The sequence below is a fragment of the Lepidochelys kempii genome, chromosome 14 (assembly GCF_965140265.1).
Source record: "Lepidochelys kempii isolate rLepKem1 chromosome 14, rLepKem1.hap2, whole genome shotgun sequence".
Lineage (NCBI taxonomy): Eukaryota > Metazoa > Chordata > Testudines > Cheloniidae > Lepidochelys > Lepidochelys kempii.
The window spans coordinates 3,892,537-3,907,300 of NC_133269.1; the positions used below are offsets into that span (position 1 = coordinate 3,892,537).

At 58.9% G+C, this 14,764-nt stretch overlaps 1 protein-coding gene across 3 annotated transcripts in view; it reads left to right on the top strand.

Moving 5' to 3' along the window:
* Positions 1–14,764, top strand: part of SDK2 (sidekick cell adhesion molecule 2) — a 172,010-nt gene that overhangs the window by 81,069 nt on the left and 76,177 nt on the right. For all 3 annotated transcript variants that reach the window (XM_073310176.1, XM_073310179.1, XM_073310177.1), the window contains exon 2: positions 4,249–4,408. In XM_073310176.1, coding sequence (XP_073166277.1) covers positions 4,249–4,408 — 160 coding nt within the window. The remainder of the gene's footprint in view (positions 1–4,248; positions 4,409–14,764) is intronic.

Sequence of the window (14,764 nt, forward strand, 5' to 3'; positions counted from 1 at the left end):
CCAGGGAGGAGAGCAACGATAAGAGTCTTTGGTCCTTTCATTGGCTACTCCCCAATCCAGACGTGGGGAGTTTCCACTTCTCAGATGGACCCAGAGCCCGTCTGGCATTGATGGGGCTCCTCTTTCGGGAGGGGTGGAACAATTTCCCTCGAAGAGCAACGCCTCTCCCTAATGAATGTCCCTCCCCTGCAGAGTCATTCAGCCGGTCACAGAGGCTCACGCTACGCCTTCTCAAACATTACACTGCAGTACGGAGCACAGACGCTGCCAGTGAGGTTAATTCAGGCAGACGCTTACAAGCATTTGACAGCGTCTGAACGCTTCCTTCGCATTCTAATACCGGTTTGATCAATATTAACCTGCCAGCGGGCCCGGCGGATTCCAGGGCCAGATCTGTCGGTGTCCAGTTGAAACATGAGGACCTTGGCATGAGCTGGGGCTTGGTCTGCCGGCATCACATGGGCGAAGGCCAGTGGGAGAGGAGGTGCTGAATGCGAGGCGGGAGGGTGTCCAGCGGACAGCCAGAGGGTGGCGAAGCGCCAAATGCGAGGGGTAGTGGTGTCTGGTTGATGGCCAGTGGAAGGCGGGGTGCCGAATGCGAGGGGTAGTGGTGTCTGGTTGATGGCCAGTGGAAGGCGAGGTGCCGAATGTGAGGAGTAGTGGTGTCTGGTTGATGGCCAGTGGAAGGTGAGGTGCCGAATGCGAGGGGTAGTGGTGTCTGGTTGATGGCCACTGGAAGGTGAGGTGCCGAATGCGAGGGGTAGTGGTGTCTGGTTGATGGCCACTGGAAGGTGAGGTGCCGAATGCGAGGGGTAGTGGTGTGTGGTTGATGGCCACTGGAAGGTGAGGTGCCGAATGCGAGGGGTAGTGGTGTCTGGTTGATGGCCAGTGGAAGGCGGGGTGCCGAATGCGAGGGGTAGTGGTGTCTGGTTGATGGTCAGTGGAAGGCGGGGTGCCGAATGAGAGGGGTAGTGATGTCTGGTTGATGGCCAGTGGAAGGCGGGGTGCCAAATGCGAGGGGTAGTGGTGTCTGGTTGATGGCCAGTGGAAGGCGGAGTGCCGAATGCGAGGTGTAGTGGTGTCTGGTTGATGGCCAGTAGAAGGCGGGGTGCCGAATTCGAGGGGTAGTGGTGTCTGGTTGATGGCCAGTGGAAGGCGGGGTGCCGAATGCGAGGGGTAGTGGTGTCTGGTTGATGGCCAGTGGAAGGCGGGGTGCCAAATGCGAGGGGTAGTGGTGTCTGGTTGATGGCCAGTGGAAGGCGGGGTGCCGAATGCGAGGGGTAGTGGTGTCTGGTTGATGGCCACTGGAAGGTGAGGTGCCGAATGCGAGGGGTAGTGGTGTCTGGTTGATGGCCAGTGGAAGGTGAGGTGCCGAATGCGAGGGGAAGTGGTGTCTGGTTGATGGCCACTGGAAGGTGAGGTGCCGAATGCGAGGGGAAGTGGTGTCTGGTTGATGGCCAGTGGAAGGCGGGGTGCCGAATGAGAGGGGTAGTGGTGTCTGGTTGATGGCCAGTGGAAGGCGGGGTGCCGAATGCGAGGGGTAGTGGTGTCTGGTTGATGGCCACTGGAAGGTGAGGTGCCGAATGCGAGGGGTAGTGGTGTCTGGTTGATGGCCACTGGAAGGTGAGGTGCCGAATGCGAGGGGTAGTGGTGTCTGGTTGATGGCCAGTGGAAGGCGGGGTGCCGAATGCGAGGGGTAGTGGTGTCTGGTTGATGGCCAGTGGAAGGCGAGGTGCCGAATGCGAGGGGTAGTGATGTCTGGTTGATGGCCAGTGGAAAGCAGGGTGACGAATGTGAGAGGTAGTGGTGTGTGGTTGATGATCAGTGGAAGGCGGGGTGACGAATGCGAGGGGTAGTGGTGTCTGGTTGATGGCCAGTAGAAGGCGAGGTGCCGAATGCGAGGGGTAGTGGTGTCTGGTTGATGGCCAGTGGAAGGCGGGGTGCCGAATGCGAGGGGTAGTGGTGTCTGGTTGATGGCCAGTGGAAGGCGAGGTGCCGAATGCGAGGTGTAGTGGTGTCTGGTTGATGGCCAGTGGAAGGCGAGGTGCCGAATGTGAGGAGTAGTGGTGTCTGGTTGATGGCCAGTGGAAGGCGGGGTGCCGAATGCGAGGGGTAGTGGTGTCTGGTTGATGGTCAGTGGAAGGCGGGGTGCCGAATGAGAGGGGTAGTGATGTCTGGTTGATGGCCAGTGGAAGGCGGGGTGCCAAATGCGAGGGGTAGTGATGTCTGGTTGATGGCCAGTGGAAGGCGGGGTGCCGAATGCGAGGGGTAGTGGTGTCTGGTTGATGGCCACTGGAAGGTGAGGTGCCGAATGCGAGGGGTAGTGGTGTCTGGTTGATGGCCAGTGGAAGGCGGGGTGCCGAATGCGAGGGGTAGTGGTGTCTGGTTGATGGTCAGTGGAAGGCGGGGTGCCGAATGCGAGGGGTAGTGATGTCTGGTTGATGGCCAGTGGAAAGCAGGGTGACGAATGTGAGAGGTAGTGGTGTCTGGTTGATGATCAGTGGAAGGTGGGGTGCCGAATGCAAGGGGTAGTGGTGTCAGGGCAATGGCTAGTGGCCAGGGAGATGTTCACAGGACACGGTCTATTGGCGTGTGCCCCCGACATTGCCTAGGATAGAGAACGCTTGGTTTCACAGCCTGAGCATGTGTCTGGGGACCTGGGATGTCTGGGTTCCATACCCCCCTTGTGTGACTGTGGGTGATGTCCTCGGGGTTCCCCTGTGCTGGGAAACAGGGGTACAGCTCCTGCCCGGCCTGGCGGGGTGGGGAGGAGGTTTGCAAAGGGCTCTGAGACTCCCTGGCACCAAAGCCTCATTATCTCCCTGGCCGCAGCATGGAAGCCTCCACTGTCAGCGCAGAAGAAATCTTCCCTGGGGCAAAGACGTCCCCAGGTCTCATCTCAGCCTTGGCAGGGCTCTTTTAAGCACAAGGTGGCTGGAAAGAACAAGCCCTTCAAAGTCCCCTTACTCCCCCCCTCTCACTTGCTCCTTCTCCATCCCCCATGCCTTTCGCCCCTGCCCACCCCGGCCCCTTTCCAAACCTCCTCCCCCACCCAGACGTGTGCCAGGGCCTCTACCCTGCTGCACAGGAGGGGTCAGGTTGGCAAGGGGGGGACTTCCAGAGAGCAAGGCTGGGGCTGAAATTGCCTCAGTGAGGCCCAGCCCGGGCGGGTCTCGGGGGCTGCACTGGCTTTTTTTGGTAGGAGTCCTGACAGCTCCATCCTGCGTATGCAGAGGAGAGAATTGGCTCCGTCTCTCAGCCACCAGCCCGGCCAGACCGTGGCACTGTCAGCCAGTGCGGGGACATTGGAGTAGACCCCCAGCAGCTCCGTTGAGGGGGTTTTCTCTGTGGAAACCCAACCCACACCTCTCCCAGTCCTACCCCCCTCCCAGCTCCGGCATAACGAGCTGCCCACTGTTCTGGCAACAGTGGGCTGGGCTGGTTAGCATGGTGACAAGGGAGGTTAGAGCAGGGGGTTGGGAGGCAGGTTAGGGCATGGGATTGAGAGTCCAGGTCCCAGGGATTTACCCCCATTGAGGGAGGGAGATGGCTCTGACGGTTTGAACAGGACTCCTGGGTTCTCGTCCCAGCTCTGTCCCTGAACCGGGCCACCTGCCCTTGGTTTCCCCAGCTGTAAAGCAGGACTGAGACTGGCCAAGGTGTGTCATGGGGCCCCGGGATGGCGCAAGGGGTCGCTGGAGAAGTGCTGCCCCTGTGCCTGGCAGCCCTGGGAGAGGGAAAGTGGCCTTGGGGTACAGCACTGGGCTGAGAGTCAAGAGATCAACTTCCTCTCTGCCACTGAGTGCCGGTGTGCCCCGGGCAAGGCTCTTCACCTCCCAGGGCTTCAGTCCCCCCAGGTAATCCTTGCGTCCTCCTGCCTAGGACCATGGGGCTCTGACCGTCCAGGCCGAACGAGCAAAGAGGAGGCCTCAGTCTCAAGCCAGCCCAGGGCCCAATGCCCAGCAGTGCAGCCCCCACCTCCCCGCAGGGCAGCTCTGCTGGAGTCAACGGAGGCACCTGCCAGTGGCTCAGGGAGGCAGCTGGGCTGGCGTGTGCTCACCTGACGGGGCTGAGGCTGGCCTTGGGAGGGGGTGACTCCTACCAGTTGCTGTTCGGCCTGGTGTCCGGCGCCTGCAATGCCGTGGGTACCATGGGGAGGTGTATGCACCGTGAGAGGGGACGGGGGCCCCGTGGGGTGCTCTGGGGATCCAGTGGGTTTCATTTTGCCCCCTTTGCCTCTCTTTCTAGATGACGTTTCGCCATATTTCAAAACGGAGCCGGTCCGGAGCCAGGTCCACCTGGAAGGGAACCGCTTGGTCCTGACCTGCATGGCCGAGGGCAGCTGGCCCCTGGAGTTCAAGTGGCTTCACAACAACAAGGAGCTGACCAAGTTCTCTCTGGAATACAGGTGAGCGAGCCCCTAGGCCTGCCCTGCCCTGCCCCGGTGGGGAACTGCCGGGACCTTTCCTCAGCAACGGCGCTGGGGAGGCTTCCGCGTCTTGACTGTTTCTTCTGCTCAGGCTGTTGTGGGGTGGAGCGAGGGGAGCTGGCCTGGCGCTGGGGGACCCCAGGTGAGGGCACATAAGTGTCCTGTGAAGCGGACGAGTTCCCCCGTGGTCTGGGCCCACAGAGGGGGTGGCTTGCTGGGGAGGTGGGATGCAGGGACAAGCTCGGAGCCAAGATGAAGTGACGTTGCCCTCTCCCCACATCCCTGGGCCCAATCCACCCGAGGGCAGGAAATCGCTAACAATGTCGCCAGCCGTCCGCCCCCGTAGGTTGATCAGCGATCGAGGAGCAGGCAGGGCCCCCAGGATGTGCCGGGATGCACCAGCCCCCACAGCCAAGGCACTGGAGAGCGGCTAAAGGGCCAGGGCTGAGGAAAAAGTGAAGAGTAGCAGGAGACGTGTCCCCCTTTGTTCTCCGAGCTCCTGTCCCTTGCTAAGGGCCCCGCTGGGCAGCGAGGGTGGCAGGTGCCGGCGGTGGTTTTCCTGGGGCGTGGGCAACTGCCCTGTGCTGGCCATGGGTGTCCAAGAGGCCTGTGGGAATTGACAGTTAATTCCCAGATTCACCCCCTTCTCCCAGACGCTACGGTCTAGTCTCTGGCTTGTGCCCGTTGGGGGCAGTCTGCCCACCTGTTGCCCTGCAGGCTGCCCCGTGAACACTGTGGCAGGGGCTTTTGGGAGGTGGCTGAGCAGGGACTCAGGATTGACAGGGACGAGGTGGCCACGGTGCAGCCCATGCCAATGCCATGCCAATGCGATCTGTGGCTGCCGTCCCCTTGACCGTGGAGTGCGGCCTGGGGAGACTACAGGTCCCAGCATTCAGTGCTCCATCTTGGCCCAGCACAGGGGATTAAGGGGGAGTGTTGCATGCTGGGACTTGTAGTCTCAGCTGGCTGCCCCTCTGCAGGAGATGAGAGCAGCTGGTATCGGCCACATTTTAGGCAAATGACGTGGCTCCCTCCCCCCGAGGTTCCTCAGGCCTGGCCCCTGGTTCTGGTCCATCTGGGTGGGAGGGAAGGAGCCGTGCGTGTGGTGCCCCTGGGTCGGCGCACGCTGCTGAGCATGCCAAGGGCTGCCTTGCCGCGTCTGGGGAAGCGGATTTGAGCAGGCCGGCGTCGGGAGGGAGTGCTCAGGCAGAGCGGCATGCGGACTGCGCAGTGGGCAGAGGCCAAGGCGACCCTGCTGGCATGCAGCACACCCAGGGCACGGTCTGGAGAGGCCTGCATGTTTGTCAAGGGGGAAGGGGCAGGAACCGGAGCCTGCCGGGCCTGCTGAGGTCCCTGCTTTCCCAGGAGGGTTTAAAACCCGTTTCCCAGGAGCAGTTTGGCTGTGGACTCCCTCTGCCCCGGACCAGCACCACCCCCTGGCCGAGACGTTCCCAGGGAGCGAGTGCGGGACCCGGGGGGGCATGGGGAAACCCACTGGATGTTGAAATATTATAGTGCAGTAGCACCTGGAAGCCACGGGTAGGGATGGGGCCCTCACTGTGCTAGGCTGTCCCAGGCTGACCCCACCTGGGACTGATCAGCTGCCGCCCACTGAGACTGGGAGGCCAAGGACCCGGTGATAACTTGAAGATCACCTGGTCCTCATAAAAGCCAGCAGGAGCCCAGCAGAACTGCGGCAAGTTGGTAGATCCTGCATGAGCAGCTGGGACCGGGTTTCTAGCCAGCTCAGGCAGGTGGCCTGCAAAGAGTGATCCTGCAGGGAGCAGGCTAGGAAGGAGAAGGAAGCAGTGAGGCCTTTGACAGGCAGGCAGGCAGCCAGTGTGGGGTAATTCTGGCGAGGAGCTGGCTCCAACAGAAGACCCCTGGTCAGGGGAGAGGATCGGATTGACCTGTTGAATTTATGTCACACTGTTTGATTTGGAAGATCCAGAGCTGAGGCCTGGGAGAAAAGGGACTGGGGCCTCCGGCAGGAGAGCACGTGGGCCAGGGCATCCGCCTGGTGGCTTCCCCAGGCACCGGACACACGTGTAACCCAAAGACAGCCCCTGCCCGGGTGGCTACAGCAAACGGGGGCAGGGGGCTGGGTACTGATTTGGGCGGTGAGATCTGTGTGCGGCGTGCACCCCGCTCTGTTAATCCATTAACGCTGGGCAGAGCGCTTTGAAGATGAAAAGCGCCGCATGCTAATATTGCAGAGCTGTGTACTTAGCCGGTGCTCGCCATCTTCACGTTGTCCCGTGCTTTGACCATTATTGATAGCTTTCGCCGCGATTGGCAACGCCACCCCCTCCAGCCTGGCGATGATAGCCCCTCCCGCTGACCCCGGGGACCATTGTCAGCTTTATTCCCAGCTCCCCGGCTCTCGTGGCAGGTGGGAGGAATCAGAAAGAAAAGCCACTGGCCCGGAGTCACAGCCGCTCGAGGCTCACCTTTAAATCAAGCCGGGTGCCTCTCCCCCTCTCCTCCATGTGTGTCATCCTCTCTATTTTAATCAATAATTCAGCCCTAGATAAGCCATTCCCCATTTCAAGTAATCAAATCCAAAAGCTTCTCGTTGCCGTAGCAACTCCTAAGTGGTCCAGGACCCTGGGAACTGCAGACAATGGGCCCGCGTGTGAAATCCCCTCCCTGACGGTCGCCTTGAGGGCCCCATTGTTGGCCGCTGGGCCCACGGCCTGCTATGAAGGGAAGTAACTTTGTTTTGTGTTAGCCGAGGGGGTGGGAGCAGAAGGCTCAGGAATGCCAGTCTCTGCCCTCGCTGCACTGGGTGGGATCTGCCTTCTGGAGCTGTCTGGAGCCGTTCGCTTTCCTTGCAAGGCTGAAAGCGGGACCCGGCATGCGGGAAGGTTTGCTGAGCTCCCTGGCATGTCCGTGGGAGCACTCCGCAGGCAGACTGAGGGGGCACCTTGCGCAGGGCGGCTGGGGTGGGCTTCTGCTTTGAGGTTTATTTTTCCAGTTGAAATTCTGGGGTTGCAAGAAAAAATGCCAAACTCAGAGTCAAATTACCCCTCCCTGCTGTGCCCAGACAGGCAGCGAGCTCTGGGAAAGCCAGAGTCACACCCCGTCGCTCTGCACCCAGGGCCCATTCCTGGGCTCTGCACTCCAGCTAACCTCTTGGGGCATTTGCCTGAGTGAACAATGTCTCTGCAGCTCCCATCACCATCGCATCTGGGCATCGCACCATCATTAATGACTTTGTCTTTACATAAGCCCCTGGAGCTGGGCAAGTGTCATTTTCCCCATGTTATAGATAGGGAAACTGAGGCACAGAGCTGCAAAGGGTCTTGCCTGCAGTCACAGAGGCAGCTGGCTATTGAACCCAGAGCTCCCAAATACTGGCCCAGTGCCTTAGCCACAATCCTGCAGCGAGCGTAAGACCCTCCAGACTTGGCTTGCAGTGACTCTCTGGGGCAGGGCAGGGGAGGGGGGTGTCACTCACTAAGCCAACAAGCATAGAACAAATTGCCAGTGAGAGGGCGAGAGTGAAGCTGGTGCTGCCCAGTGGAGTGGGGGCCGGGTGGGTGAGGAAGAACCAGCACAACGTGTGGGTGTTTCACACGCAGCCCGTCACACGCCTCAGCCTTCCCTGCCCCCTGCTGTGAGAACAGACCCGCCCGCCCCAGCTCTTGCACCCTGAATTGGGAGGGAGGCACCACCGTGATGCCCGCAGCAGCCCCGTGGAGTGGGGGGGGGAGCCTGTCCAGGGCAGCAGAGCCCAGGGTTCTTGGGAGCCCCCTACACTGCAGCCAGTCATGGGAACACAGCTGCCAGTTTGAGGGAGCTAGGGATCTGTGGGTACAAATGCTCCCATTCGGGCTTCTGACAACCCGCAGGCCCAGGAGACAGACAGACAGACACACACACACACACACACCCCGCGGGCAGCTGGGGCAAACCCACCAAGACGCTTAGCACAGCCGACTCAGGGGACTGACCAGTCAGGGGAGGCACCAAGATGGGGACTTGAGGGCACTGTTGGAGTGGGAAGCGAGATGAGTGTCCCGACCGGGGGTGTGGACTCCCAGACAGAGGGCTAGAGCTGGGAGCTAGAATCAGGCTGGGTTTGCTGCTCTGCCACCTGTGCATTTCTATAAACTCTCCTTCGATGCTGAAACATCCGGGAGGCAACAGAAAAGCCGGCGGGGCTGTGGGCGGGGTGGATCTCTGGGTCCCTGTGGGGGGCTGGGGATCGGTGTGGTGAGCAATATGGGGAGCCGATGAATCAGGGCAGCGAGAGAAGCGCTGAGGTGGAGGCCGACCCGACAGCTTATCTGGCAGCTGCTGTGGCGGTGTTTCCAAGGTGGGCTTATTTATTCATGTGACAGGTGCTGGGGCTGGGATTGTGGCATGCACACGGATCAGCCTGGAAAGGAGCCAGCCATTGCAGCTCTTAAAGGAGAAGACAGAAAACAGGCTCCTGATTAACGTGTTATGGTGTGGGGCAGTATGTCAAGGGGGCTTTTTCCGTCTTCTTGGAAAGTCCCGCAACAGCTGCACTGTGCAAGACCGGGACGCAGAGCCACTCGCTGCCCCCTCGCCCGCAGCGCCGCCCCGCTGGCCAGCGTAGGTGCTGCGGGGCATTTCGATACGGGCTGCCTCCGCTGAGAACCAAGCTGGTGTCGTCCTATCTTTGTTAGTGGCATGGGGAGGGGGAATCGAGGCCTTTCCCCGTGGGAAAGGGTCACGTGGCTAGGGAGGCTTGGAAGGGTTAGCGGGATATCAGAAAATGTCCGTTTCACCACAAACCAATAGGTCCATCAAGGAGAAGTGAAATTTACAGCTAGGCAAAGTAAGGCAAATGCTGCCTGAGAACTCGTTCGAGTTGGATTTAAGGCTACTTCCTTTGTGTGTTCTGACACGGGATGATGACAGGTTGTGTTTTCAGGGTTACAGAGCAGTGGTTTTCAACCTTTTCTCATTTGCGAACCCCTAAAAAAATTTCCAATGAAGGGTGCAGACCCTTTTGGGGAATGTTAGACATAGTTTGTGGACCCCAGGTTGAAAACCACTGTTAGAGACCTTTAACTTTTTGAATCTCAAGTCTACTGTCATTAAATAATTGCCCGGCTTCCCCATTGTCTGACATCCCCACCCCATAATTTCCCACAACTGTGAAAATTTACATTGATAAAAATTAAAAAATAAACCTGCTTAAGAATAAACGTCACTGTTATCCATCGAAAGGTACAGAAATGAAAATGGGTTTTTGCCCAGCCTCTGGCTGGGAGAGGGATGGGGAGATGTGATGCCAGGGTGGGAGGGAGGGAAAGGAAAGGGACAAACAATAAAGATTAGACCTTCTCCAGGGCCTTGTCCAAGTTACTCAGCCTGCTTGCACCAGCTGGACACTGGAGAGAGAGTGCCTCTGAGCTGCTGGAGGAAGGAAACCTTTTCACTTTGCCAAACGGCAGCCAGTCACTTGTCTGGCGTGGAAAGGCAGGGCAGCTGACGTAGCCACTTCTCCAAGGACTCTCTGGCTGCCAGGGTCCAACTCCCAAGAGGGTCAGGGGGGATTAACCCCTTCAGTTATGGCCCCATCTTTCTCTCCCTGACTGCATCGGCCCGCGAGCCCTTGGAGTGATGGGGACGTTCTCTGGATTTCACAGGGCTGTGGCCGGGTTTCCCAGGTTTTAGGTGTCAGGAGAGCAGGGCTGGGCTGAGGATGTCACGCCAACGGTCTTGCCCCTTGGTGACCTGGACACATTGGAAAACAAGCACCTGATGCAAAGTGAAAACCATCATCGTCGCTCTAATAACTAGCCGTACCTCTGTGGCTCCCCGCAGGCTTCCCTCTCCTCAGTTAACCACGGCAGAAACGGAGGCCCGGGCACCCGACGACGAGTCTCAAGTCAGCGACAGAGCCTGGAGTTAGGAGCCAGGTCTCCTCTGCCCTTTCTGCTGGACCATGCTGCTGCCCCTGCCTGCGATGCACGTGGTCAGTCGTACCAATGCCATCTTCGACTGGTGGGTCAGCGTGCCCAGGGGAGAGGACCCTTTCTGACCCCCACCAGCTGGTCGTCCAGTGTTCTGGGCCAGGGGAGCTGCTCTCCCGTGTCTCAGCACATGGGGCTTGCAGGCCTAGTGTAAGCAAGTGCCAGGCCACTGAATTTGATGCCTCCTTTACCCCATGGCTGGATTTGGCCCCACATGACATCAAGGCTCTCAGTGCTCTAGGGTACAAGCTGGACTGGCCAGCGTGTGGAAACCCCTCCGTTTCCAGGCCAGAGGTGTCGGTGAAAACAGGAGTCATTAAGCCCGGCGGGTGGCACAGTTCATGTCTTGATGAGAGTTACGTTAGATCTCCCATTGGCGATGAGGAATGGGGAGCCCGAAGAGGGGCCCAGATTAGCTGAAGCACTCTCAGGCCAGGAGCAAAACGTGGTCCCCATTGCTGCGGGAATAATGCAAAATGTCAACCATTAAATTGGATTGTGGGAACCCGAGTAAGAACAGGGTGGGGGTGGAGGGGCGGCGTGCACAGTCTGTGGAGGAGAGTCTGCAAAGGGGGTGCTGAGGTCACGGGGACAAGGCCGCCCCAAATGCACCCTGCAGCATCCACCACTGTCGTGTCCCGGTGCCGAGAGTGGGTGGGTTGGGTTTACTACAGGCAGCGTGGCCTCCTGATTAGCATAGGAGACCTGGAGTCCGGACTCCTGGGTTCTATTCCCACCACTGAGCTGGGCAGTGGGGGCTAGTGGTTAGAGCAGTGGGGCTCTGGGGGTCTGCTTGCTGGCTCTGGGAAGAAGCGTGGTTTAGTAATTAAAGGACTGGTAGTCAGGACTTCTGGGTTCTATTTCCGGGTCTGCCACTGACTCATTGGGTGGCCACGGGAGAGTCACCGTCTAGCTCTGGGCCTCAGTTTCTCCATCTGTAATATACGAGCAGGGCCCATATTGCTGAAGCGCTTTGAGATCATTGGCTGAAAGGTTTCATGTAAGTGTGACGGTCACGGTTGTCTCTTGGGTGCAAAGGTGGCCGTTTTTTGAGAAGGCTCCAGATTCCCCAATCCAGCTTCCAGCCAGAGGCTTGTGAGAGAAAACAACCACGTGCTGCGGGGAAAGGCAAACAAGTCAACCCGCCGATCTGCAGCTAATGAAGCAAATCACTGCCTAACTCTAACCCTCTTCTCTAGCCGCTCGGGCCCAGCCGGCCCTCGGCAGCTTGGTGCCGCCTGAGTCTCCGTGGAGACGGACGCCATTGAGGCGAGGGTCTGGGCCTCTTGTCTGGAAGTGGGGGGCTGCTGGTGAGGAAGCAGAAGCACCAGAATTAGTTGTGATGGGCCTAAATGGAAGGTTAATAAAGATGTAGGTGGCACGGTGCCAGCCAGAGGGGCGGTAGTAATTAGCTGCTAACGAGTTTAGAAATGGACTTGTCCTTGGGGACAGTAGGGCTGGCCTGGATGCAAGGGCAGGGCTGGGAGATCCCTTTATGCCAAGGGCTCCCGCCTTTCTCTGACCCTCGGGAGGGTTGCGCCGGGGTGCGGCCATGGGCACCTCTCCAGCGGGCGAGTGGATCGACGCCGTGGAGCTGCCGCTGGGCCCGGCTGGCCTTGCAGAGCGTCTCGCTCCCCAGTGCTCCGGCAGTTTCGTTCTTTGCTGCCAGTTTAGGCTTGGAAGAGCTCGCACCCGCCATCCGTCTGTGCTGCGGGCCCTGGTGCAAAAGGAACAAGGCAGGCCCCCCGTGTGCGCCCCTTGAAACCCTTCACTTCTCCTTCACTGCCCCCAGGAAACCCATCTTCTCCTTCACTGCCCTGGGCCCCAGCATGGCTGGGTCATTGCAGTGGGTTTGCTTCGGCAGCTCTTCCCAGCACCGGGGCGAAGGATGTGGAGCTGCCTGGGTCTCTGCTACACATCAGGTGGGAGTGGCGAATGGAGAGGCAACCCACCGCCACGTCATTACAGGTTACAAAATCAAGCACCAAACTAGGCCGGCGGTCTCTTTCCAACATCCCGTGGGTGGCTGCACCCCTTGGCTTGCCAGGGGCCTAGCGACAAGCCAGAGCCGTGTAGCTGTGTGGCTGTTACTTTCAGCATCGGACTGATCAGGCAGCCCGCCGGGGCAGAGCTAGCCTGCGTAGCAATATGCTCTACCTGGTCCGTTCAGCGTGCTCCGGCTATGTACAGCGCCAGGGACTGTAAGTCAAGCAGCATGCACCATACGGCTGCCAGCCGGTCACTCCCACTGGGATGCTTTGGGGCTTAGCAGCGATGCTGAAATGTGACCTGAAACCCAATGCTGCGGCTTTCTTTCCCCTTTCTCCGGAGCCGAGCTCAGCCAGCCCTGCCAATAGCTCGCTCCTAATGGCACAATTACTGCACTGTGCAGCCCTCGTAACAGGAAAATCACTCACGGTTGTTCAGCAAATACCAGTTTCAGGGTGGAAAAAAGTAATTACGCGGGTCAAAATTGTTTATCATCTTTAGTGCTTCTCTTCACTAGCCGGGGTTTCTGCTCGGATCAATTGCTTTACCAGTGAAGTTTTTTCACAATTAACAGTGAATTTTGCCGCATCTGGAGAGAGTGTTTTCCCTTCAGGTACATCAGGAGAAAGGTAATTGGATTGTAGAGTCTGCTGTTATAATGCTTAGTACAGGGGACTCCTGGGTTCTAATCCTGGCTCTGCAAGTCCCTGGCTTTCCTCTGCGCCCTCAGTTTCCCCTCTTGTTAAGGGGTTCCAGTCGGAGGGTGTGGGGCTTAATGCAATCGTTAAGCAAATTGGTGCCGCTGGGTGGAAGGTGCTTTCGAAATGCACAACATGATTATTTATTTGTATTGCGGTACACTAAGGGGGCAGGACCCAGACCCCAAAGGTATTTAGGCACCTTGATTTGAAGGGGAGTTAGGCACCAAAATTCCATTGAGGAGCTGGGCCCAGGGACCTGTTACTCTGGGCCCGATTCAAGCCTAACACCAGTCAAGGTCTCTACCCTGAAGCACTGAGTTTCAGACGAGACACAACAGGTGTTGACAGCAGACTCCAGAGGAGCACCTGGGAGCCAGCAGACAGCGACAGGGTGGGGTGAGCGCTGGCCATTGATAGCTATTCACTATCTGATCGGTTCCATTGCCAGGGCTATGAACTAGTGCCCAGTTTGATTTGTAGTTGTTTAAAGTGGCACAAGGGCAGCCCGGTTACCAAGCCAGCTGAGTAATCTCTGTGCCTTGATCCTTCCGTCTTGGCACCAGCCCAGGAAGGAAGCAGTTTGGGGTATTGTCGCCCGGTAGCAGCCCTGGGTACAGCTGGAGAAGAGAAGTACCGGCTGACTCCTGGCTTGGTTGCTCTGTCGCTCGATCCTCTCTCTCCATCCAGGCGTTCGCCCCGGGAGGCCCGGCTTGGTCAGCAGAGATGCAGGCCAGAGCGTTAGGAGTTGGCTGATAGCCTAGGAGTTGATGGCCACCCTAGACACTGGTTATTGTCTGTGTCACCGTATCGCCCCGAGACCGAGCCAGGACACTGTTGCGCTAGGCCAGGCCAGAAAGCCAGTCCCTGCCCCAAAGAGCTGGCAGCCTGCCCCCGTGAAACTGGGGTGTCCAAGATGCCAGCTGCCTGCCCAGTGAGAAATGCCTGGATGCGAGATGGGAGTTCTGGATTTGGGTTGGCTTCTTGTTATCCTTTGCACCCGCCCTCTGGGCTAGGTTTGGCCCAAGGCTCTGTGTGGAACACAGAGAGGGGAACGGCTTTGCCCAGCTTCGCAGAGTGAGGCAGTCGCAGGGCTGGCCCAGGAACCCAGGCGTCCTGTCTCTGTCTCCCATTTAACCACTCCAGCAATCTCCTCTCTCTCTCTCCCCGGACAGGAAAGCAGCCCTTGGCCACACGCAGGGCAGAGTCCCCCCATCCCCCTGGGGAGGGCAGTGACCCAACAGGCCCAGGCCCTCTCTGACCCCCCCATGCCCATGGGGAGGGAGGTCCGTGACCCCAGAAGAGTTTAGAACAGTGCACCCTTTGAATCTGGAGGCTACATCCGCCCCTGCCTACACCCCATCCATGCCGCCCCCTGGCAAGACAGATTCCTCCCTCGCCAAGAGCAGGGAGTGTCTGAGGAAGTGGCAGCCTGTCTGCCGAGGCTCCGCGCAAGGAGCCGGTGGACGGTGGTTCCCGGAAAGCCCTTGGCCAGCTGGCTGCAGCGCTGGGGGCTCCTTGCCCTGGCATGGGGACAGCCCAGGCTCCAGTTGCTCTTGCCAAACAAGGCATCACTAATTCCCAAAGCAAGCGCCATGCCCCCCAGCCTGGCGTCTGCTCCGTTGCTTTCGTTGCCCACCTTGCACCGGATCTGGGTGCTGTCGCGGGCAGCCCGTCATGGGTGCAACTGCCCT